Source organism: Corella eumyota, chromosome 5, assembly GCF_963082875.1.
Source record: "Corella eumyota chromosome 5, kaCorEumy4.1, whole genome shotgun sequence".
NCBI lineage: Eukaryota > Metazoa > Chordata > Ascidiacea > Phlebobranchia > Corellidae > Corella > Corella eumyota.
The window spans coordinates 3,488,795-3,512,354 of NC_137494.1; the positions used below are offsets into that span (position 1 = coordinate 3,488,795).

General features: G+C 28.3%; 5 protein-coding genes across 5 annotated transcripts; 4 read left to right on the forward strand and 1 right to left on the reverse strand.

Moving 5' to 3' along the window:
• Nucleotides 1–318: 318 nt before the first annotated feature.
• On the reverse strand, nt 319–8,231 carry LOC145752208 (ciliated left-right organizer metallopeptidase-like). Its single transcript, XM_082568440.1, has 15 exons — nt 7,449–8,231; nt 6,628–6,715; nt 6,188–6,242; nt 5,751–5,900; nt 5,533–5,655; nt 4,786–4,875; nt 3,753–3,926; nt 3,603–3,674; nt 3,268–3,443; nt 2,989–3,120; nt 2,785–2,863; nt 2,437–2,668; nt 2,167–2,320; nt 1,827–2,033; nt 319–1,629 (listed from the first exon to the last, which is right to left on the reverse strand). The coding sequence occupies exons 1-15, from the start codon at nt 8,095–8,097 to the stop codon at nt 1,317–1,319; spliced, it is 2,694 nt and encodes an 897-aa protein (XP_082424566.1). The 5' UTR covers nt 8,098–8,231; the 3' UTR covers nt 319–1,316.
• Nucleotides 8,232–8,919: 688 nt separating this feature from the next.
• On the forward strand, nt 8,920–10,213 carry LOC145752214 (delta-aminolevulinic acid dehydratase-like). The gene has a single exon (XM_082568449.1). The coding sequence runs from the start codon at nt 8,954–8,956 to the stop codon at nt 9,971–9,973; it is 1,020 nt and encodes a 339-aa protein (XP_082424575.1). The 5' UTR covers nt 8,920–8,953; the 3' UTR covers nt 9,974–10,213.
• A 125-nt stretch (nt 10,214–10,338) lies between these two features.
• On the forward strand, nt 10,339–11,226 carry LOC145753012 (nicolin-1-like). Its single transcript, XM_082569391.1, has one exon. The coding sequence runs from the start codon at nt 10,356–10,358 to the stop codon at nt 10,977–10,979; it is 624 nt and encodes a 207-aa protein (XP_082425517.1). The 5' UTR covers nt 10,339–10,355; the 3' UTR covers nt 10,980–11,226.
• Nucleotides 11,227–11,450: 224 nt separating this feature from the next.
• Nucleotides 11,451–20,412, forward strand: LOC145753644 (ATP-dependent RNA helicase A-like). Its single transcript, XM_082570055.1, has 29 exons — nt 11,451–11,578; nt 11,782–11,922; nt 12,001–12,140; nt 12,354–12,432; nt 12,529–12,677; nt 13,137–13,183; nt 13,327–13,463; nt 13,711–13,959; nt 14,113–14,190; nt 14,296–14,415; nt 14,650–14,767; nt 14,928–15,023; nt 15,155–15,237; nt 15,455–15,611; nt 15,770–15,873; nt 15,954–16,074; nt 16,472–16,564; nt 16,769–16,863; nt 17,013–17,086; nt 17,186–17,338; nt 17,422–17,527; nt 17,701–17,867; nt 18,702–18,863; nt 18,944–19,058; nt 19,183–19,422; nt 19,554–19,669; nt 19,731–19,937; nt 20,054–20,243; nt 20,304–20,412. The coding sequence occupies exons 1-29, from the start codon at nt 11,468–11,470 to the stop codon at nt 20,400–20,402; spliced, it is 3,747 nt and encodes a 1,248-aa protein (XP_082426181.1). The 5' UTR covers nt 11,451–11,467; the 3' UTR covers nt 20,403–20,412.
• A 241-nt stretch (nt 20,413–20,653) lies between these two features.
• LOC145752372 (NF-kappa-B inhibitor-interacting Ras-like protein 2) lies at nt 20,654–21,950 on the forward strand. The gene has a single exon (XM_082568647.1). The coding sequence runs from the start codon at nt 20,741–20,743 to the stop codon at nt 21,311–21,313; it is 573 nt and encodes a 190-aa protein (XP_082424773.1). The 5' UTR covers nt 20,654–20,740; the 3' UTR covers nt 21,314–21,950.
• The last annotated feature ends 1,610 nt before the right edge of the window (nt 21,951–23,560 follow it).

Here is a 23,560-nt window from a genome sequence, read left to right on the forward strand (position 1 = left end):
AGTGGTAAGAACACTTGCTACACCACACATGAGGTCGTGGATTCAATCCCTACTGATCTCGTACTGTAGCGCCCTTGAGTAAGGCGCTATAAACGGTATGAACTCCTGCTGAGCCAGCACTTAATTAGCAGTATAATTATTGGGCAATTATCATCTATAACATCCCACTCGAAACTGGGTTAGAGTAACTTATGTTACTCTATGTTTAAGTCACGCATTCGACTTTCCCACATTGAGGATAAAGATGTATACAAAAAAAATAAACCCAGGTTAATAAACTTCAAGTTTTCAAACTTTCGAAAATTTACAAAGTCCACCGAATGAAATTTTATTAGCATCGTTTAAATTTCTTTTCATCATACCAGGTTAGTTATGTGATTTAAACAGTGCATATTTAATTGTTTATATGAATACTCAAGTGTTACAAACCAAAAGATATAATATTAAATCATCAAGCATATTGCTATTTAAATGACCGGCAAATTACACAAAAAGCAAAAATGACAAATAAATAATAAATTACACTAAAAAATTGCAAAAATATAATAACTAATAATTTTAAAGCAAAATTTAAACTCCAATTTTTATGAAAGGATTTTACCCCGATGGTCGTGAATAAATTTAACATTCATAATATATTTTATTTATATACGAAAAAATAACTAATAAAATAATAACAAAATTTTGATTAAAAAGCAATGAGGCATTTACACATTCAACAGTGATTTAAAAAATAAGTTGACATTCGTTATTGTTGAACTAAGGGGATAAAGGAACAAACAAAAACCTTAATTTAAAAATAAAAATTTCAAAAATGAATACAATGTTAAAGCACCTATAAGAAGACAGCATCCAATTTAAAATGATCGCCAAATAATTGTGTATCAAGTTACGATAAATGTTCTAACAAATAGCACCAACAATTGCAAGTTATAAATACAAAACAGAATACTGCACGTTTAATAAAGCACAAAGTAAATAAACAATAAAATTAAGGCAATTAGTGAAATTCAGAGAGTTTATAAGAAAATAAATGGCGTCACATATTAACTGGTCATAGCCTTTGCAAAAACGGCACAAGCAAAATCACCGCAAAACTAAAAGCCTTTAGTTAATTTGGTATAATTTTGTAAAAAAATTAATCGTCATTAGATAGCAAGCATTAAAAGCTAAATTTTACAAAGTTAATGTTTAATAGTTATGATTGTTTTGTAAATGGCTTGTGTATTATGTATTTAAAAGAGAATTTAACATTGTCACCTAAAAAAAGACAACATTTTTTTTAAAAGTGACATCATAAAAGGTAAACTGTGATGTCACACTGCAAACTCTATTTGCCCAACACTACCACACTCTGAATTTGACATTGGTGAGGCTCTTGATGTGTTTTGATAAGCAACTTCAACAGAAGACACAGTGGCGGGACCAATCGATCTCGGTATATTACTTTTCCAATATAATATCCCCCCAACAGATGCAAATACAACAGTACATATTGCCCCCACTGTTATGGCCCCCACCACTCCTCCTGGGGGGCTTTTGGATGGGGGTTTTCTATTTTCAACTTCTTTTATTCCATCTTCATCGGTGGGTTCTGGATCTGAGCCACACATTTTTAGATTGTATTTTCTAAAAAAAAAACATTTTTTGATATGGTCTTATTTTGAAAGTTTAAAAATCCTTGCCAAAGGACAAATTTTCATCTTTTTTTGAAATAGAAGTAATACGGGATTAAACCCTTTAGAAACTGGAATTTCATATTGTTATTTCTACTTTGCAAAATTTATTTTTAGCATAAGAAAAAACAGAATAAACAAAACACTTACACATTGATCTGATTTGCCATTAATTCCACTTCCCCAATCAGAACAGAAAATATGTTTTCTTCAACTGCCACTTTTAGTCTTCTGATCGCTTCAGAACACTCAACCGATTGTTCGTTGTCTTCTGACGATGAATTTGTACGAATTTGGAACGAAATTGTTTCGGATGAACCCCGTAAATGAGGTGAAGGTGAATTACCAACTTCGCTTCTAAAAAAAACATTATTTGTAAATTTGTACAAAGATCAAAAATTCTAAACTGCTAGTTGGACCAAGTAAAAATTCCCATCTTGCTTTTGGATAAATACAAAGGATATATTTTTTATTTTATGTAAATACTTACCCATTGCCCTTAATGAGGTTATTAATGGCTATACTAAATTGGTCCAGGAATTTGTTATATCTTTTTGCTCTTGTTTGGTTTGTTTGCAAAGGAGAAGTCAAAAACTTTTGAAGATCTTTAAATGAAATGTTCACCATTGCACATATATCTGACACTGTAAAAAGAACATAATATACAGTTAGATACTATACAATTTAAGATAAAAAAGTATTTTGGTTGCTTAAAATGAGTTTCAAAATATTATAAAGACATTTTCGTGAATACACTTACCTGCTTTTGCAAATTTCTTTCCACTGAATTCTGCTGAGCAAATCACCCTTGGGGATGGACACCGAATTCTCCCTTCATACCCGGGGACTTTCTTGTAAGTATTTTGGGGGCATACAATCCATGTTGACCCCCTGACCCTTATTTCAAGGGTGTTTGTATCATTACACCGATGTTCGTAACACCTTCCTTCTTCTTTTAAACTTCGTCTTGATATGTGATGTGAAGGACTTGTCTACAAAAAAAAAATTAAATTTTTGTTTTGATAAACTGTTTAACTTTAATGTATTTTTTGATTTTAGCAGTTGTAAATGCAGATATACTACATCTTAAATTTCTTGATTAACTTACGGTAGTTGTCTCCATGGATAAATTTGAAATAAAACATCGACTGTTAACATTGTATACCTGCCCCGATAACACTTCATCACTAAACACAAAATATTTTCAAGAATGAATATACCAACAAAATATTTACTTTTCCTTTTTCATCCAAAACACATGCATAAATCTACAGTACTTTAATAATCAATAAATAAAAAAAAAGTTGTTTACCTTTCGTCACTGTTAGGTTGTTTCCAACACCCACTATCTTCATCAGGTTTGTAAATTTTACAAGAGTCAAGAAATGAGGTTGTTTTACAAATTCCTTTGTCCATGTGCAAGTAGTGACAACCATTAACTACACTGTATTGCAAATAAACATGGTAAATAACCCAAGATGTTACAAAGTCAAAGAAAAAAAACAAAAAAACATTTTTGCAAGTTAGATGTACATGAAAATAATTTAATTAAAGCAATGAATGTAACAGAAATAATATATAAATAAATTACTTTGCTGCAGTGCAAAAAAAGGGTGATTTTCCTGAAGTGCAGTAGGTTTTCGTTCCAAATTCACAGCCAGCATTTTTGCCCCAGAATAAAGCATCAGCTTGACTGTAATCAACTTTATACCATCCACTGTCCTCAAATACTGCCAGTGTTATTCGATCTAATACTGTTAAATGGGGCTACAAAACAAAATAAGATTTTGTAATTAAGATATGGTGAAGTCCAAAATTTGCTAAATCCAATGGTAATGTGGATTGTCTTTTTTATGATAAAAAATTGACATTCGGTTATATTCTTTGTATGTATATTTTTTCTTAAACTTGTAAAAAATAACTTACTAAACCAATTGATGATGTCATAAGAGAAGGTTGCAAGTATCTTGATTCCCAGTGTGAAGTGATTCTTTGATGCTAAGTTAAAAATATAAAGTTTAAGACTTGGAAGAAACCACACACACTTTTATATGGTTAAAATATATTTAATTTTACCTCCAAAGATCCTTCCAGTGGCCCTTTAATTTCGCTACAGTTAAAATGTTCATCAGATTCTCTTGCAACGGCTGGTGATAAAACACGATACCAATCATTCACATAATCAACAACATTACTTCGTTGTTCACATACTCTAATGTATTCTTGACCAGGTAGTAGGTTATTTGGTACCTAAATTTGGCAGAATTTTAATTAAAAATTTCAGTTTTTGGTAACCCCTTACAAACTCATTTTAAATAGCAAGTTTTTAAGTTAAAAAAATTAACAGAAAATAGAAACAATGTTTTAGTAAGACTAGACAATAGTTATAAAAACTTAGAAATATAGTTAAATCTGTTGTGTTTTATATAAATTTAATTTAGTTGTACATATTCTATACAAAGAAATTAACTGAATTTAAATCATTACAACAATTTCAAAATAAACAAAATTTCCAACTTTAAAATAGACCTATTTTATTAAATACCACTCGAGAATGTAATAATATTTAAAATTAGTTTTTAATTTGTGTGCGGAAAATGAAGCAACTAAATACCACAATGACATAGTAAATTGTAGATCAGCCCAATGAGTTGGAATTTAAGTATAGTTTATACCAATAATTAAACACTTAATCTCAAGTATTATTGCTGTCATTAAAATATAAAATTTGGAAAATTTAGATTTTTGTAAATAGTAACCTTAGGTTAAACTGTTGTTAAACTTATGTAATCTTTTTTTAATTTAAAATTTCTGTAATTAAAAATTTTTTTTATTAAACTTATGTCGTTTAATTAACTTTTGAAACTTTAATTATATAGTCATCCATGTTTTTTTTCTTAATGTGACACACCTTTTTCCTTAGAATCGGAAGTCATTTTTAACATGAACTTAAGTTAAATAGCCTTAAGAGCTTTTAAATATATTTCATACCAACAACTTAAAAATATATAAAAATCCTTGTTGTACATTCATATGCTTTTAGCCTATTGATATGTGGTATCATAACGTAAAACAAGAAGCCAATGTTATTTTTAAATTTATTTTCTACCTCATCCACAGGTTGATTAGTGCATTGTTGAAATTTGTCAAATAAACTGTTGGAAAAACCGAGGACATGAAACAATTCGTGTAGCACAGTCTAAAAATAAATATCAGAGAAAAATTTATTTACATTAGCTAAACCAACATATTACACTTACAGTTTAAAATTTCATCAATCAATGTTTAAACCATTCCATAAATATTTAAAAGACAACTATTTCATAAAGGATCCAAAAACAATTTAGTGGTCAGTAATACTTCTGTTATTTCAAAAACAACCCAATTAACCTGACAAAAATCACACAACAACACAATGTTTTCATTGTTGTCATAAAACCACTGATTAATCGGTGGTCATTAAGTTAAAGCTAACATTAAATTAACAAAGTGCTCTTGTAATAATCACAAAGCGCATGTTAGTTAATGGACATGTTTAGGCAAATATTGGCGTCGTGTTGTGTCATATTGCGGTTCTTTGAAGTACAAATAATTCTACTTTGCCCTAAGGCATAAATTTAATTAAAATTCGTTTAAAATTGTGATCGATCGTGTAGTAATCTCTTAAGCAAATAAATAAAAATATTTTAAAGAAAACATGATAAAAAATATTTTTATTCACTTAGCTTTATTAAATAAATAACGTTAAAAATACAATTGTCACAGATATGATTTTTTCATTTTAAACAAATTAAAATAATCTTATATTCATTTTTTTTAGGTTTTTGACTTTTAATTTTAAAATAAAAAAACAAACCAAATAAAATTTATCCTCATTATAGTTCTCGTCAGAAAGATGTTTTGGGCAAAAGTTGGCGAAACCAGCAACTGGTCGATTAAATTGATCTAGTTGACAAAACTTTGCATAAGCGACAGTGTCCTGAAAGTAAAATTTTTTCAAATTATTTCGTCATCTTATACATAAGAAGTTAATTAAAAAAGTATCGACTATCCGATTATAAAAAAAGTGTTTACCCCTTCAGCACATCTTGAAGTGGGGTCGGACCTCACATAAATCACAGTATCAGTATCGGGGATTCCCGTCCCATTTAAATAATGTATAACCTTTGGATCGGAAGTATTTCGATCGAAAATTTCAAAACCGGTTAAATGTTCATCAGGTATCTTAAAATATACAAAAAATTCGTTGTTAATTTGGCAACTTACGCAACTATAATTTTAAAAGAAAAATTTATTTAAAAAACTTAAATATTTAATTTTTTAAATAAATAAACCAATAAATGGGAACTACACTGCAAAGTTGCAATTCAAATCTGTTGTCATGCCAAGAAAACATAAACAATGCAGTTTTACGCTTGAATTATGTTTTAACAGGCAAGTGACAATTGTTCCTAATAAAAATTTCTGGATAAATTGTAAGATATTTTTGGAAAGTTTTTTATTTAAATTACCTTAAAATCATCCAAACAAGATTCCCCATTATAACTTGAATCAATTTGACCACATCTAAAATAAAAACAATATTTTGAAATTATTATTTTTTAAACACTTTAAAATTTAAAATTTTTTTTTGTATGTCTTAATAGAATGAAATACAATAATACTTTAAAATTTTTATTGTTAAAACTATGACAAAAACCATTTAAAAGAATATAACAATTAACCATTTTATTAGCGGTTTTAGACACAATTTTAAACAAAAATTATGGTTAGAATTAATTTCTTCAACCAATTATTATCTTTAACCACAAACTTGTTAATTTTAACCAATTATGAAGTGACTTAAAGTGTTATTTGGTTTTAGTTTATGTACAATATAACACATATTTTATAAATTCTTAAAATTTTTGGCAAAATATTGGAAAACTTAAAAGAAGTTGAAAAGTCATACCTTCCAAAGTTGGGTAAATTAGAGTCTGACCAAATTCCTTGACAAATATCATGTCTTGATAATAATAAAGATCCTTGGATAGGGACGACTAAAAAATATATATTTAAGCAATGTTATAATAGATTAATGGTGTGTATTTTGTATGTCATATAATATTTTAATTTATGTTTTTTTTAAATGTGAAATTGCCCTCAAAAAAAACAATATTTTTAGTGGAAAATAAAAAGAAAATTTGAATATAAAATTGTTACCATAAAAAAATTGTAAAAATAAAAACTTAAACTTTCTGGTGGTTGAAATTATTTATATGTTTGCTTTTTTAGATAGAATTCCTGGTTTAATCTTTTATTTATTATGGTTACCGTAACCATAATATCAGACTGTCTAAAACCACAATCTATCATCATAATTAACTCTTTGTGACATCATAGTCTTTGTTTTTTACATTTACGGGTTTATTAAAGTGTGTTAAAGTGTGTTAGGATAACGACTATCAAGTGTCATTTGATTATTAACAGAAGGGCTAACTTGAAAGAATTTAAGTCACTTTAATGGGCTGACGTCATAACAGTGTTGTGGCTACAACCAATACAAAATAAAAACATTACTTGTTTTTTTACTTTTAATCAAATGGGAAATAGATTTATTTAACATCAAGTGGGGGATAATTTATTTTTTAATTAGTCTTAAATTTGTAGAAATGTTCATTCTTTTAATGCAACGTTAAGGTATTATTGGGCTCATTTTTTCAATTTTGTTTTATCTTTTGCTAACGAAATTTTAAACTAAAACATTTATATATATAAAATATTAATTTATACCTGACAGAAGATTTTCTATTTGTTCCACAGCTTGTTTTATTCCCTTTTTTAGTCTTGTAGATTCAACAGATTCATTACCATAAGAAATATGTTCAAAATCGTACCAAATTTTTATTCTAATTTTTTCGTATAAATCCATATTCTCATTTTCATCAACATAAATTATATCGTCATTGGTAACAGGAATATTGTCATTTTCTAGATTTTCATAATCTGAATTCGGTTTATTATTAATTTGGCGTGTAGTTCTTTTAATGTTATTAGTCGAAAAAACAATTTCTTCAAATCTGGACATTTTTTGACTTACAAACGAATAAGCGACATTTTGACTAGTAGTTTTTTGTGCACTTTCTAGATTTGCAGATTTTAATTTGGCAGTAATTTGTGTAGTGGTTTGTACAGTAGAAGATGGATTTGTAATTGTTTTTGGTGATGTCAATCGCTTGTCATATACTTGTGGATTTACATGAGTTGAAGTCCATTCTATATTATCATGAATACATTTTCCATTAACCCCAAAATTAGTTTGTGTAAAATCGTAGACAGTTGATTGCAGCATCAAAACTCCCATAGTTCTTAGTAGAATTTGCAGATTAATTGTCAAAAATTGACTCATAAAAAGCAAGGGCAGTTTTAAGCATATTTTCATCTTATATTCAACTTCTTAATATCCAAAACTCCAATAGAATTTGATAACTTTTCATGCTTTGGAACAAGCATGGCTTTCATAATGTTTAACCAGTATTAATTAGTACATTTAAATATTATTATACCTTGGTGTCTTATACCTATTAGTTTAAAAACAATGATAAACAATAACTACATAACTTGTATTATTTATAAACTATTAGTAATATCTTAAGAACAATGGTATCATGTAAAAACAGTTAATCCAAAACAATGAAGATGCCTTTAAAACGTAAAGTTATTACTATTACGTAACTTATTATTCTTACACCCTTATCGAGTTACGAAAGTTATAAATGTTTTACATTTAAGCAACATACACATTTTCTTATATTTAGTTGAACTTAAACTCTATCAGATCACTTTTAAATGTAAAGTAAGAGCCTACAGCTTATTCACTAGTAAACAGTAATTACATAATCTTTGTTACACATGGTCAACGTTTGTAAAGCTTTTCTGTGTAATGAAATAAGAAAAAAGTAGCGTTGTTTACATAGTGATTGACTTGTGTCATCATGCGTATAACGATTTCGTATTTTCACCATCCGTAAGTTGGCGCTTTTAAGCAGTTAATTACTTTTCGACTTAACGAACGAAAGGTTTGTGTTCGATTCTTATTGCAGGCACGCGTTTATGTTTTACAGTTGCTGAAGGTTTAATATTGAGTTGGATTTTTAACAGATCTAGTTTAGATGTGTTTCAAAATCGTAAAAAACACGACGGGCGAAGTGTTTAAATAATAATTAAAAAAAATTAAAATATTTTTTTATTACAGAAATTGTAAACTTTTAGTATAACGTTAATAAATTAACTTAAACATGGCAGATGAAGAAATTGTGTTTAAACATATTCTACACAGCTCAATACATCATCCAACTTTAAGAAGTTGGAGTTGCATTGATTCGAAAATAAGTGCTGATAACTTAATGTTTCCAGTATTTGTAACCGACAAAGATGATAATGCATACGAACCTATACCATCATTACCAGAGCAGGCAAGATATGGAGTCAAGAAATTAATCGAGTTTTTAAGGCCTTTGGTGGACGGAGTCGTGCCTTTAAAAGCTGTTCTGGTATTTGGTGTACCTACAAAAGCTAACAAGGATGCAAATGGAAGTTCAGCTGATGATGTAAATGGTCCTGTGATTCGTGCAATAAAAGCTTTAAGACAAAGTTTTCCTTCGTTATTGGTGGCAGCCGATGTTTGCTTATGTGCTTACACAGAACATGGGCATTGCGGGATCCTTACTAAAGACGGGGTAATAGAAAATGGCCCAAGTATTAAACGCTTAGCAGAGGTTGCGTTAAATTATGTAAGAGCAGGAGCTCATATTGTTGCACCGAGCGACATGATGGACTGCAGAATCAAAGCCATTAAACACAAGTTACACAAACATGGATATGGTGGCAGAGCAACTGTTTTAAGCTACAGCGCCAAGTTCTCATCTTGCTTTTATGGACCATTTCGTGATGCTGCAGGTTCAGCACCAGCGTTCGGAGACCGGAAATGTTACCAGTTACCACCTGGTGCTAAGGGTTTAGCTATAAGAGCTGCAGACCGAGATGTTGCTGAGGGAGCTGATATGATTATGGTAAAACCCGGAATGCCTTATTTAGATATAATATCTCAAATTAAACAAAAATATCCAAACGTACCAATGGCTGCTTATCATGTGTCTGGGGAATATGCTTGTTTGTGGCATGGGGCAAATAACGGAGCACTTGATCTTAAATCTGCAGTTATGGAGAGTTTTACAGCTTTAAGAAGAGCTGGGACTGACTTGATAATTACGTACTACACTCCAAAGGTTCTTAAATGGCTCGAGGAAGAAAGATAAAAAGAAATTTGAAAAAAAAATTATTGTTTTATTGTCCAAAAAATATTAACTTTGTTAAATTTAGTTTTCCTATCATAGTTTTTTTGCAATAAGTTAATTAAATTTAAAGTTTTATACCAGTATATGATTATGCAAGTTTACCTTAAAAAAATTACAAGTTTAATATAGGTTCGTGCCTATTTTACTTACAATTTTGTATGCATTACTTTACAAGATTTATATTTAAAAACTGTAGTTGAAATTTGTGAAAGCATTTGTATTTTGTAGTAATTTATAATTATTGTACAGTACACTTTGTTAACTACCTAGTAATAGAGATTTTTACTAATTAACAATCATTATTTTTTGCACAGAAACTAGGAAATTTTTTATAACAGCAAAAATGTCGGAGACAAATGATAAAATTTTTTGCAACATAAAACCTCCAAATTACCTCTCCTTCGGAAACACCACTTTTCACAGTGGTTGTGCTGTAATAGAAGTTACTTTTCCAAATACAAAATCTGTCGATATCTCAAAAATAACATTTGTCAACAATTACACTGCATTTCTAGGCATTAAATTTAAAATTTCTAATGATTCAAGTGGAGATAATAAATCAAAATGGAAAACAGGATTAAAAAAATATCAGTTAATGCCAAATGCACATTGCGAGACCAACAGTCAGAGTTACTTCACTCTGTATGAGCATGACTTTAAGGTTTCACCCAAAAATGTGACCGCGATTCGATTTGTGTTATATCAACCTTCCCCTTCTTGGAAAACTTTTACAATTGAAGAGCTTTACATTTTTAAACCTGCAAAACTTATAAACACCAACCAATGTGAGAATAATAAAGTGGATTTAACTGAAACTGATTTGTCTTCAGATTCTGAAATAATTTCTCAGAACTTGTTTAAAATGTTAAATTTAACAACAAAAGTCGAGGATAGTTCGCCAAGTGTTGAAATTGGGAGATTTGATGTTGATGGTTGTTATGAACTTAATCTTTTATCCTACAGTTAAAAATTAAAGTTTTTCTCATAAAAACTTTAAAAAATGCAAAACTCTAATTTTAAATTTAGAAAATTGTATTTTACTTGTTGCTTTTACAATATACTTTTTAATCAAACTATTTTGTATAGGCCTATTTTTTTACAGCTTGCATTTTATTTTTTTTAAATTGATCCACTGTTATTTCTGTATTTCATGTATATATATTATTTTTGTTAGGTAACACTTTTTAATTCATATAGACATAAGTCTTTTTAGTTTTTAAAACACTATATTTTATAATTTTTTATAGTACAAATTTATTAATTTTTGATTTTTTAAAATTAATCCACTGTTATTTCTGTATTTCATGTACATATATTATTTTTGTTAGGTAACACTTTTAAATTCATATAGACATAAGTCTTTTTAGTTTTTAGAACACTGTACTTTTAAAATTTACGTTGATTAAAATTTTATAACATTCAATTGATATATTTTTGTAGGTATAATAGTTTATTATGAATGAAATAAAAGGGTTTTTGTATGCATGGCTGGGAAAACAAAAGTTAACTCCAAGTTATGATTTTCAACCAAGCGGGAATAAAATGAGACCCAAGTTTATGTGTGAAGTAAGATTTATATTTAATTCAAAGTACATTCAGTTAAATGTATTAGTATTTAATAACAATATTAAACGGTCTTTAATTTTTATTTTAAATTCGACATTAACAAACATCATATATACATTTACCATCTTAAAACATTTTTTTTATTTTTCAAAACTTGTTTAATATTATAAATTGATAAATATTGCTTGTAATATTTTGTATAGGTAAGAGTGAACAGTATACCATATGTTGGTATAGGAAATTCCACATCCAAAAAAGATGCACAATCTAATGCTGCTTATGATTTTGCTAATTATCTTGTTAGAACTGGAAAAATGAACGCAGATGAATTACCGGCTAAAAATGTAAGTTAAAAAAATAAAATCTATTTTAAAAAAATTTGCCTTTAAAAAATAATTTTTTATTAATTTTAATTTTTTTAGGCTCAGACCAACCCACCATCTATAAATTCAAACGAGAATTTTGGAAGCAATCTAATAGAAGGAAAACTTCCTGATGGTGCTCTCCCTCCTCATCTTAAACTTGAGTTTGAAAATTCTGCAAATATTTCTTCATCTAATTTGTAAGTTGTTACATTTATAATTTAAACTACTAAAAAATTTAAATAATTTAGTAAAATTTTCGATTTTTATGAAACTAACTTATAGCTAAAACAAAAAAAATTTCAGTTAAAACATGTTTTTATATGCTAGTAACAGTATTAGGTGAATTAAAGTTAAAAAATAATAATTTAATAGTTTTAATAGTTACAGTAGTAAGTGAATTTATATTTTAGAAACAAGAGATCTGGGTCTTTAGAGAGAGGAGGATTTTATGAAGATTATGAGAAGAAGAGAAGAATAGAAGAAAATGAGGTAAAATTATTTTATAAATTGGTTTTCCTATTGTTCCTAATTGTTTATTATTTTTTTTATCGAGCTTTTACCTTTATTTTAATTTGTTTTTTTTAGACTTTTGCTTCAGAAACAATTGATATTAACTCTGAATTGCATGGAAATTGGACAGTAGATAATGCTAAGGGAAGACTTCACGAATTCTTCCAAAAAGAGAAAATTAATTCTGATTATAAATATACACAAACTGGCTCAGAACATAACAGGTTTATAAAATTGGGCAAGGTGAAATTAAATCAAGATTTGAAATATTGTCAGTTGTTATTTTTATAAAATGACATTATGGATTTTTTATTTTGCCATAGAAATCATATTGTCAACTAATTAGAATTGCAAAAATAAAAAATTAACCCTAAAATATACAGGATCAATTTTGTTACGTAGAGTAATATTTTGGTCCTATCAATTTGTTAGAAATCAATTGACAATGTTTTAATTTTGGATTTAATTTCATTTTGCCTTTTAATAATCAAGCTGAAATGAAATGTATAAAGGTATGATGTATTCTTATTTATCTGAATTTTTTCAATTTTTTATGTAAAAGTATGAATTTTAATTTATATACATAATATTTTTGCACAAGTAAATTTTTAAAACTTTTCAAATATCAATTACTAATTAAGTAAGGTTTGGTTAAGTTTTAAAAATTAAACTTTGTTTTATAGAAGTTACATTGCCGACCTAGCAGTATACGTAAGAAGGCTGAACAAAAGTAAGTTTTGTTATGTGTAATGTAAATATTTTTTGTAAGACCAAGGGTTTAATTTTGCGGGAAAAAAAAAAATTGGAATTTTTAGTCATTTTTGATTTGAAGTTTTTTCTATCATTTTTTTTCTCACTTATTTATTTTAACAGCTTTACATGCTAGCGTCAGTGGTTCAAATAAGAAAAATGCATCACAATCTGCTGCTTTATCAATAGTTCGACAATTATTTCACTTACATGTTATTGAACCATATACAGGAGTCACTAAAAAGAAACCAATCGACGAGGTACTGATAAAGTTGTTTTCGCAAAACATCTAAAAAATTTGTAACAAGGGTATAAAAATAATATTTATGTTTTATATAGATTTTATGTGGTTGTTTGGAGTTTGCCTATATATAATAAAGCTTATTGGACAATAAGCTCCATTTATGCATGGTTTATTTAATATTTGAATTTTGCATGTTTAATTTATGGACATTAAAAATGCAAAAAAAAATTTGTTATTTTTGCAAAAATATATTCCTCTGTTAGGTTGAACCTTATGAGGTCACAATTACTCCAGAACTTCAATCACAAATTCAAGAACTCGTAGAACTACACAACTTAAAACCAGTGTTTCCACCAAAAGTTATATCAACACCTTTCAATCTTGTGCCTGAAAATACAGAGTTGTCAAATAATAATGTGAAATCTATTAGTAATGTGATACCGTGGTCTCCTCCACAAGTTAATTGGAACCCCTGGACAAGTTGTAACATTGATGAAGGGCCTTTAGCTTATGTAAGTTTTGTTTTGTTTTCAAAAGGGCTTAAAAATAAAAAATAAAATAATATATGCATAAATTATTTATGAAATAAATGTTAAATATTCATTTCATGAATATACATAAATTTTAAGTTTAATTATGAAATTTTTATTTTTTTTATATTTAAGTATACACCTGAACAAATTAATGCAGATTTGAAAGCCTCTTATGATTACAACGTTGGAAACAATTTCACATATCAGGCAGTACGTATTTTAGTTTTACATTTTTTCTCAATAAACATCTTACACATTAAAAATCTTTTTTTTATAAAATATATTTTGCGTTCAAATTATAAAATTTTTTTTTAGATGTTAGAGGAAAGAAATTATCTTCCGATAGTGGATTACAAAGAGAAGTTGTTGAGATTAATTAAAGAAAATAATGTGATTATTGTAAAAGGGCAAACAGGGTGTGGAAAGACTACACAGGTGGATTTTCAAAATTCTTCTTTTTAAAGATTTGTTTATTTTTTCTTGTTCATTAACAATATAAATATCGTCTAATCTTCGTCTAATCTTACGTTTTCCAATATGATGTTAATTTTTTAAACAAGTTATTATACATAATTGCCTTGAGAATTAAAATTATACCATTTATTATATTAAATTCTGTATAAATCCATTTTTAACATGTTTAAAATTTAATTTTTTGTTATATAACAGGTCCCTCAATATATCTTAGATGCATTTATTGAATCAAATCAAGCAAGTAATTGCAATATTGTTGTAACACAACCTCGAAGAATTAGCGCTATTAGTGTGGCTGAAAGAGTTGCAGAAGGTTGGATCTTTATTCATTTTAATAATTTACTTACTTGCCTTTAGAAGATTGACTTTAAACCAATTTTAATTGGTGATTTTGCATATGCAATAGGCTTTTGGTTTAATTAGATATTGCAATAAAAAATTTTTCTTATAAAATATAATTTATTGACTTAAAGAGCGGGGTGAACAATTGGGTGGAATGGCGGGTTACAGTGTGAGGTTTGAATCTGTATTACCAAGGCCCCATGCTGGAATACTCTTCTGTACTGTTGGTAGGTTAATAGCTTTATTTTTTGTTTGAATACTGTTTAAGATGAAGGATAAATTTAAAAAGCAATAAAATAAAATTATTAAATTTTGTAAATCTTAGTTTTTGTGAATCTAATATTTTGTTCTAATACAGGAGTTTTGTTAAGAAAATTAACAAATGGTCTAAGGGGAATTTCTCATGTTGTTGTTGATGAAATTCATGAAAGAGATATTAATGTAAAGTTGTTAAACTTATATTTGGCATTTTCTAATTTTAAATAAACCGTTGTTTTTTGTAACATTTTCTTCTGCATATTTTGCTTTTCAATCTTAATTTTTTTTTTAATGATTTTGTTAAAAAATATTAATCTTAACTATAAAAACTAAAAATTAGTATAAACAGTTTTGCAAAAATCATAAAAAATGTTTAATATTCAATATTTTTATGTTACAGACTGATTTCTTGTTAGTAGTATTACGAGATGTTGTTGAGACATTTCCTGATATAAGAATTATTTTAATGTCAGCCACAATTGACACATCAATATTCAGTAAATATTTTAATAATTGTCCGATATTAGAAGTTCATGGCAGAACTCATCCAGTAAAAGGTGGGAATATGAGAATTTTCATATATTTCAACACTACATTTTTTTGGTATTTGAAAATAAAAAAAACTTTTTTTAAGGGGATTTTACTAACAAAATTTCAGATAAATTTGAAATGTTGCATTTTTTGCATAGTTGTTAAATTTCTTCTTTTCATTTAGAATATTTCTTGGAAGACTGTGTGGAGATGTTAAAGTTTCAATCACAACCGGGGATGAACAAGAAAGAGAAAAAAGAAAAAAATAATAAGGATGATGAAGACAACGTGAGTTTAGTGATATTTAGTTAAGGATAAAAAATCTCATAAATTTTTTTTTTAATTTTTTTTAAAAATTATTTTTTTAGGAAAACATGAACTTGGAGGTTGATGAAAAATATTCACCCATGACTCGACGCACGATGGCGCAGTTAAGTGAAAGAGAAACAAGTTTTGAAATAATTGAAGCTTTACTCAAATATATTAAAGGTGAGTGTTTACAGTTTAATAATTTTTTTGTAATTATCAATATCAATTTGTAAATAAAAATTTTTGTTTTAGTTGTTATTAAACCGGCAGTGTGGTGCAGTGTAAGAACACTTGCTATGCTACCTTGAGGTCATGGGTTCAATCCCCACTGCTCTCATGCTGTAGTGCCCTCGAGTAAGGCGCTATAATTGGTATGAATTCCTGCTGAGCCAGCACTTATTCAGCTGTATTATTATCGGACAGTTATAATCTATAATATCCCAATCTGTCACAGGCAACTCGAGACTTGGTTGGGGTAACAGTTGTTACTCTCTGTTCACGGTCGCGTATTGACTTTCCGACATCGAGGATATATACAAAAAAAATTAATATTATGTGTGCATTGAATGTTAAACAGGGTTAAATGTGAATGGAGCAATCCTGGTATTTCTTCCTGGCTGGAATTTGATATTTTCGCTCATGAAACATTTACAAAAACATCGTGTGTTTGGTAAGAGCTGGTGATAAATTGTAGTAGTTAAAACACATTACATAAAGACATAGGTTTAACTCCTACTGCATCAATGTTGTAGCACATTTTATTTTGTTTAGGCCATGAAGTCAGCCTTATCTTACTTTGAGGATAAACTTACCTAAAAAATATATAAAATTTATTGAACTTTTTATTAAATATTTTTATTTCTAATTTTTTTAGGTGGAAATACATACAAAATATTACCACTTCATTCCCAAATACCGAGAGAAGATCAACGTAAAGTTTTTCAACCTGTACCTCCTGGTGTTACCAAGGTAACAGCAATTTTGTTAAAAAATATTATAAATAATATACACATTTAAAGTTAAAGTTGGAATAATAATTTTTTTAACACTTTTTAAAAATTTATAAATTTTAATTCTTAAGCATAAAACAAACTGTAAATAATTTTTTTAATTTTTAGGTAATATTGTCAACCAACATTGCAGAATCGAGTATTACGATCAACGACGTTGTTTTTGTGATTGATTCATGCAAGTAAATAAAATTTAATGGTTAAACCTACTAAAAATATTAAAGTAAAAACGTTAAAATAATTGTGTTTTTGGGACCCCAAAATAACTTGATTTTTTTCAGAGTTAAAATGAAGATGTTCACTTCTCACAACAACATGACAAACTATGCCACCGTGTGGGCATCTCAGAGTAACTTGGAGCAGAGGAAGGGAAGAGCGGGAAGAGTCAGACCCGGGTTCTGTTTTTATCTTTGCAGCAGAGCAAGACATTTAATGTAAGAAAATTTGAAGTAAAAGAATAACGTGACAAAGAAACTGTTTTTTCCCTTTTTTAATAATTTTTTTGTGTATTGTTTAGGTTGGACTCACATTCCAAGGCAGAAATATTGAGAACTCCACTCCATGAAATATCTTTAAGCATTAAACTTCTTAGGCTGGGTAACATTAAAACATTTTTGTCCAAGGTAAAATGTTTAACATTTTTTTGATTTTGAAAATAACTTTAAAATTGGTCTTTTTAGGCTAAGGTGTGACTAAAAAAATCAAATTAAAAATTTGGTAGGTATTTTTAATTAGGCATGTTTTAAAATTTATAAACTCTTATTTAAATTAATTTAATATTTCTGGTTATGTTTAGGCGTTGGAACCACCACCTTCTGATGCAGTTACAGAAGCAGAGAAATTACTTCATCGTATTAAAGCTTTGGATGAAAATAATGAACTCACTAAACTTGGTCGAATTCTTGCCAAGTTGCCACTTGAACCAAGACTGGGAAAAATGATTATACTTGGATGTAGTTTTTAGTAAGTCAAACATTTCTAGAGTCAATATCTTGATAATATTTAGAGTCAATATCTTAATAACAAAGGTTACTTAATACTGTAAAGGGTAATGTCACAAATTGGCAGTCTTACCCAAAGTATATATATAAAAACAAGTAGTTTATCACATGACCGGAAGTAAAATTAGAAAAACGAAATGGGTCTTGCTTTACAGGTATAGGAAAAAACACAAATATTTCATTTTACGAAAATTCCTTATGTAGAAATCTAAAAATTTCACCAGAATTCCATTTTACTAATATTTTGACATTTTTACATGCATTTTTTTTTGTGCGATGTTGTTATTAAATAGATATATAATGAAAATAAAAGTAAAAAAGAAAAAATATACTACGTCCTAAAACACATTGTTGTATGAATGGAAATTAGGGACAAACTTAAATAATACTCGGGGCATGCGACAATTTTTTGAGAAAATACAATTTTCTATTTTTAATAAAAAATTTTGCATATAAAAGTGTTAAAATATTAGTATAATAGAATTCTGGTTAAATTTTCAGGTGCCCGTGTTAGAAATTTTCGTAAATCAAAATATTCATGTTTTTTTTCTATGCTTGTAATGCATTTCTAAGACCCATTTTGGCCTCCATAAATGGGAAAAATGAAGTAACAATTTGGTTGAATCAGTTAAACTACCTGTGTTTATATATATACTTTGGTCTTACCTTAAGAAAAATAGATAAATTTATAAAACAGATTTAAGTGAAATTTAACTTTGACGAAAATGCAACAAATTTATTTTAACTTGCTCTTTACTTTACAATAAAATATAATAAAAAAACTTCTGTGTTTTAGTATTGGTGATGCTATGTGTACGATAGCTGCTGCATCTTGCTTCAGCGAACCTTTTGAAATGTGGGGAAAACGGTTGTCATGGAAACATAGATCTTTCTCAGGAGAGAGGTTCAGTGATCATGTTGCTCTTCTCATGTGTTTTAAAGCGTGGGAGGACGCAAGGTAAAAAGAAATTTAAAATTTTTTTTTTCTTTTTTTTAGCATTTTTTATTATTTTTTATTGTTCGCACATTTTTATCAAGAATGAATGGTGAGGAAAATGCGGAAAGATTTTGTGAAATGAAACAAATTAATTCACAAACTTTGAAGGTGACTTGGGAAGCTAAAAATCAACTTAAACAAATTCTCATCAACGAGGTAATGTAACATCAAGTTATAAAGTTCTATTTAAATTTTGTATAAAACACTGAAGGTGGATAGACTTAGATTTTATAATTGACAATTTTTAATTTAAAATTTGAGTTTTCGTTTGATTTTTTAGGGTTTTCCTGAAGAAAGTTTACAATTTCAACAATTTCACAACCAAGGTTCAGACAGTAAACTGGATGTAGCTTTATCTTTACTCTGTATTGGTCTGTACCCGAATATTTGTATTTACAAAGAAAAAAGAAAGGTTTTATGTGAAACTAAACCAGCTTTAATTCATAAAAGTTCAGTCAATTGTCCTTTCGGAAACAAAGGATGTATTTTTCCCTCCCCATTTTTTGTGTTCGGTGAAAAGGTGAATAATTTTTTTTTCTTTTTTATAAATAATAGTACACGTTTAAATATATCATTACGAAAACTAATTTACTGTTTACTTTGTTTATTTATTTATTTATTTGATAACTAAAAATTTTAAACTTATTTTAGATACGCACAAGAGCAATAAGTGCCAAACAAATGTCTATGATCACCCCCCTTCAACTTTTACTGTTCACTTCCTGTTCAGCTGTTGCTAATAACAACCATGTTAAAATAAATGACTGGTAAGTTAAATTAATCTTTTTTTTTTACTTTTTTTTTTTAAATTTGTTAATAAATTTTCAGGATACTACTTAAAATGGATTTTCAAACTGCAGCCAACATAATATCAATAAGGTCAGCAATTCAAGAGGTAGTTGTAAGAAGTACAACGAATCCTGAATCAATCATTTCTCCATCTGAACATGATGTTAAGTTGTTGGATCTTATCACGAATATTTCAAATGTTTTTGCGGCTGGCAACAAAATTAAACCTGAAGATGCTTTAAACAGGTACAATTTAGATTGAAATTCGTTATGGCATAAAATTATTTTATGATTTAAAACTTGATTTTTTGAATGATTTTGACTTTAAAAACGAACATTTCTAAATTTTAATTTTATTTTAGTTTTCATAATGATAGAAGCAGACCTCCACCAAATAAAACATTTCGTGGAAATGGAGGTTCCCGAGGAAGCAGAGGTTACCAGGGTAACTATGGAGGTTATCAGGACAATAGGGGAGGATACAACAACAACAGAGGGGGTTACAACATGCAGGGAAGGGGTGAAGGCTATAGGGGTTACAGAGGCTCTCAGGTAAGCTCAGTATTCGATATTTTTTTTGAAGTTATTTTACTAAAAACAATTTCTGTTTAGAGAGGATTTCGTGGATTTGGAGACAGGGGTGGTTTTAACAACAGAGGGTTTAATAGTGGCAGAAAACACAATTTCAGTAATCAAAATGAATTTTGGTGAACTACTAAAGTACCAAACTCTTCTATTTCTTTGTTTGTACTCGTTTAAAAACAAAAAAATAAAATTTATGCTATTGAGTTTGGTTTTGTCTTTAAGTTTGCCTTTAGTCAATACTTTTTAGGTCTTTATATAACATTTATAAAAATTAATTTAATTTTGAGGATAAATTTATTGAAATTTAACGTCACCATAAACGTAGTTACCTGTTTCAGTTACAACTCTTACTTAAAAAATGTAAACAATTCATTTTCGAAAAGTTTTCGTAAAATCGTTATTAAATTAGTTTATATACAAAAGCAACACTTCAAAAACAATTTAAGTTTATTAAAGTATTCAAAATGGGTAAAATAACGAAACTAGTCGTAATTGGTGCAAACGGAACCGGTAAAACCTCCATTCTCGAGCGTTTAATTTACGGTGAAAATTACTGCAACACGCCTTATACAACAATAGAAGATATTTATTTGGCACAAATTGATACCGACCGCGGCGTTAAAGAAACTGTCCGTATACAAGACACGCCTGGAAGGGATTTAAAAAACCTGGCTACATTTCCAAAGCATTATTACCACTATGGTGATGGATTTGTTCTTGTCTATGATATTACTGATCAAGAGTCTTTTAAATATGTTGAAATTATCAAAAAAGAAATCGACAAAGTCAGAGAACGAAAAGAAATAACTGTTGTTGTTGTTGGCAACAAATCGGATTTAAATGAAAAACGAAAAGTTGATTCGGCACAAATTCAAAACTGGGCTGCGAAGGAAAAAGTTAGACTTTTTGAGACAAATATTTTTAACAGAAAACTATTGTCGGAGCCGTTTATTTGTATTTGTAGTAAAATGACTCAGCCTCCAGTTAAATCAACACCATTTGGAAGTAGAAGAGCAAAGCAACAAACAATTGATTAATATTTTAATTTCGTTTTAAAGTCAAACTGATTATTTCCAAGACAAAAATGTTAAAAATACCAGCAGCATGGTGTAGTGGTAAGAACATTTTCTACACCACCATGAGGTCGTGTGTTTAATCCCCACTGCTCTCATGCTGTAGCGCCACTGAGTAAGGTGCTATAAATGGTGTAAACTCCTGCTAAGCCATAACTTATTCAGCAGCATAATTACCAGGCAATTATAATCTATCTAATATCCCAAACTGCTAAAGGCAACTCAAGACTGGGTTGGAGTAACTGATGTTACTCTATGTTTAGGTCGTGTATTCGACCTTTCCACATCGAGGATAAATATATATAAAGAAATAAAATTAAAAAAGTTGTCATATTAATTTTTTACCCCAACGGGTAAAGTATTTAAAGAAAAATGTATTTTTTTGTAAAATTATTGATGAAATGTACTTTCAGTTTTTATTGTTCTTGTTAAAAAATATTTTAATTGAAAAATTATTAGTATTTCTATGCTGTAAAGTTCAATTGCTTTTTTAAATTAAGGCAATTATGTATTTTCCTTCTTGTCTTCGATAACTGCTATCATCATTATTTAGCCTATGTTTAACTGTATTTAATTTCCCTGTTTTATGTTATTTTAATAGAAATGGTAATTATAGTTTTATACACTCTATTAGCATTTTATTTACAATTTGCATATCCCGTATAAGTGCAATAATAATAAATTAACAATAAGCATCAATATTAAAATAATTACAAAAAAACATAATGAATAATAATAACAATAGGGAAGAAACATCGAAGTTATATTGAACCCAATTTTTTAACTTTTACATATTATGACAAGGCTATTATTAAATATAAATACTACAATAATTTAAATAAATAATGTTTAAATTCAATATATATATATATTTTGTTTAAATAAGTAGGATATTTTTAATTTAGTTTTGATTTACCAGCAATAACAAGCGACGGTTATATCTTTGTAAACCTTTTTGTTGGTTCTACTTTTCAAAGCGATGCCATACGTTACGTCATGGACTCTGGTTGCCTTTCCACGTGCTCTTTTTCGGCACATTGATTTGCAGGTACTGGGGCATCGGACGTCGACGTAAGGTCTTTTAAGGTTGGAGCAATGTGTTATTCTTTCGGTCCAGTTAACGCAGGCTGTTCGTACTACGCGACCAAATTTTGAAACGCACCTGAAAAAATATTAAGTTTTATTTTAAACGTAAGCGTTTCTCGTCAGTTTAACGACAAAACAAGATAAGTCAGTCTAATAACTCCCTTTATTTGTTTTTTTTTTGTTAAACTAAACCCCGAAAATTATTTTTTTATCAAGTTAAAATAACCGATCAACGAACCTTACTATCTGTAAGTATTTGGTAAAATAACAGTTTTTTAAAAAAAGGGCCAAGTTTAAATCTTTTTACGATTCAGAACAGCAAAATTTCGTCTACTTATCGATACACAAATTTGCGTGTAGGCCTATGCATCTTATATGCAAATTTTATTGCATTTCGCGTTGAATTTTTAAACACTGTTTTTATTTAAGGCAGTTTTTTTTAATTTAATTAATCAATAAACTTTTGGGGTTTATTTAACTGAGTTTTTAAAGTTAAAAAATTTAAAGTAAAACTTACGAGACATTTTTTTCGACAACTTTTCCTTCGACTCTTGTTGAATAAATTGCAAAAAGCAATACGGAGATGGCAAAAATTATCTAAAAAAAATTATTAATAAAATTATGTTTACTCTAGATCATTAATGAATAGTTTGATAAAATTTTTAATCATACCTTTAGCATTTTCTTGAAGTTTAATAACGTTCTTTTCGATTTATTTTTTTCGTTTATGTTTTATTATAAACTTCTTTTTCAACTGTTTCAACTCTGTAATATTGTTCGAATGCCTTTTCATGGCGAATTTTTCGCAATTTATACGATTTTAATTCTCATAAAAATAAGGTTAAACAATTTTCGGCCAAAATTTTACTATCAAATTTTCTGTTCGTCACTGGATTGGTTAAACAATAGAACACATATCAAGTATCAATGAGGCAACTACGAGGCTTTTGTTAGCAACTAACTCTATATTTATTAACCAAAACAAAGGCAACTACGAGGCTTTTGTTAGCAACTAACTCTATATTTATTAACCAAAACAAAGTTTAATGATATTTAAAGACGTTGTAGGCTATTAATATAAAAATGCACTAAAATTAAGATTTTAAACTTTTAATTTTAGCAAAA

What these genes read in the sequence shown, in the direction of transcription:
- LOC145752208 (XM_082568440.1), bottom strand. Translation starts at nt 8,097, where the DNA reads ATGAAAATATGCTTAAAACTGCCCTTGCTTTTTATGAGTCAATTTTTG. An exon ending in TGACATCATCAATTGGTTTA is followed by an intron (nt 3,444 to 3,602) that starts GTAAGTTATTTT and finishes TTTGTTTTGTAG; the next exon opens with CCCCATTTAACAGTATTAGA. An exon ending in AACCTCATTAAGGGCAATGG is followed by an intron (nt 2,034 to 2,166) that starts GTAAGTATTTAC and finishes TGTTTTTTTTAG; the next exon opens with AAGCGAAGTTGGTAATTCAC.
- LOC145752214 (XM_082568449.1), top strand. Translation starts at nt 8,954, where the DNA reads ATGGCAGATGAAGAAATTGTGTTTAAACATATTCTACACAGCTCAATA.
- LOC145753012 (XM_082569391.1), top strand. Translation starts at nt 10,356, where the DNA reads ATGTCGGAGACAAATGATAAAATTTTTTGCAACATAAAACCTCCAAAT.
- LOC145753644 (XM_082570055.1), top strand. Translation starts at nt 11,468, where the DNA reads ATGAATGAAATAAAAGGGTTTTTGTATGCATGGCTGGGAAAACAAAAG. An exon ending in GAAGAATAGAAGAAAATGAG is followed by an intron (nt 12,433 to 12,528) that starts GTAAAATTATTT and finishes TGTTTTTTTTAG; the next exon opens with ACTTTTGCTTCAGAAACAAT. An exon ending in TTCATGAAAGAGATATTAAT is followed by an intron (nt 15,238 to 15,454) that starts GTAAAGTTGTTA and finishes TTTATGTTACAG; the next exon opens with ACTGATTTCTTGTTAGTAGT.
- LOC145752372 (XM_082568647.1), top strand. Translation starts at nt 20,741, where the DNA reads ATGGGTAAAATAACGAAACTAGTCGTAATTGGTGCAAACGGAACCGGT.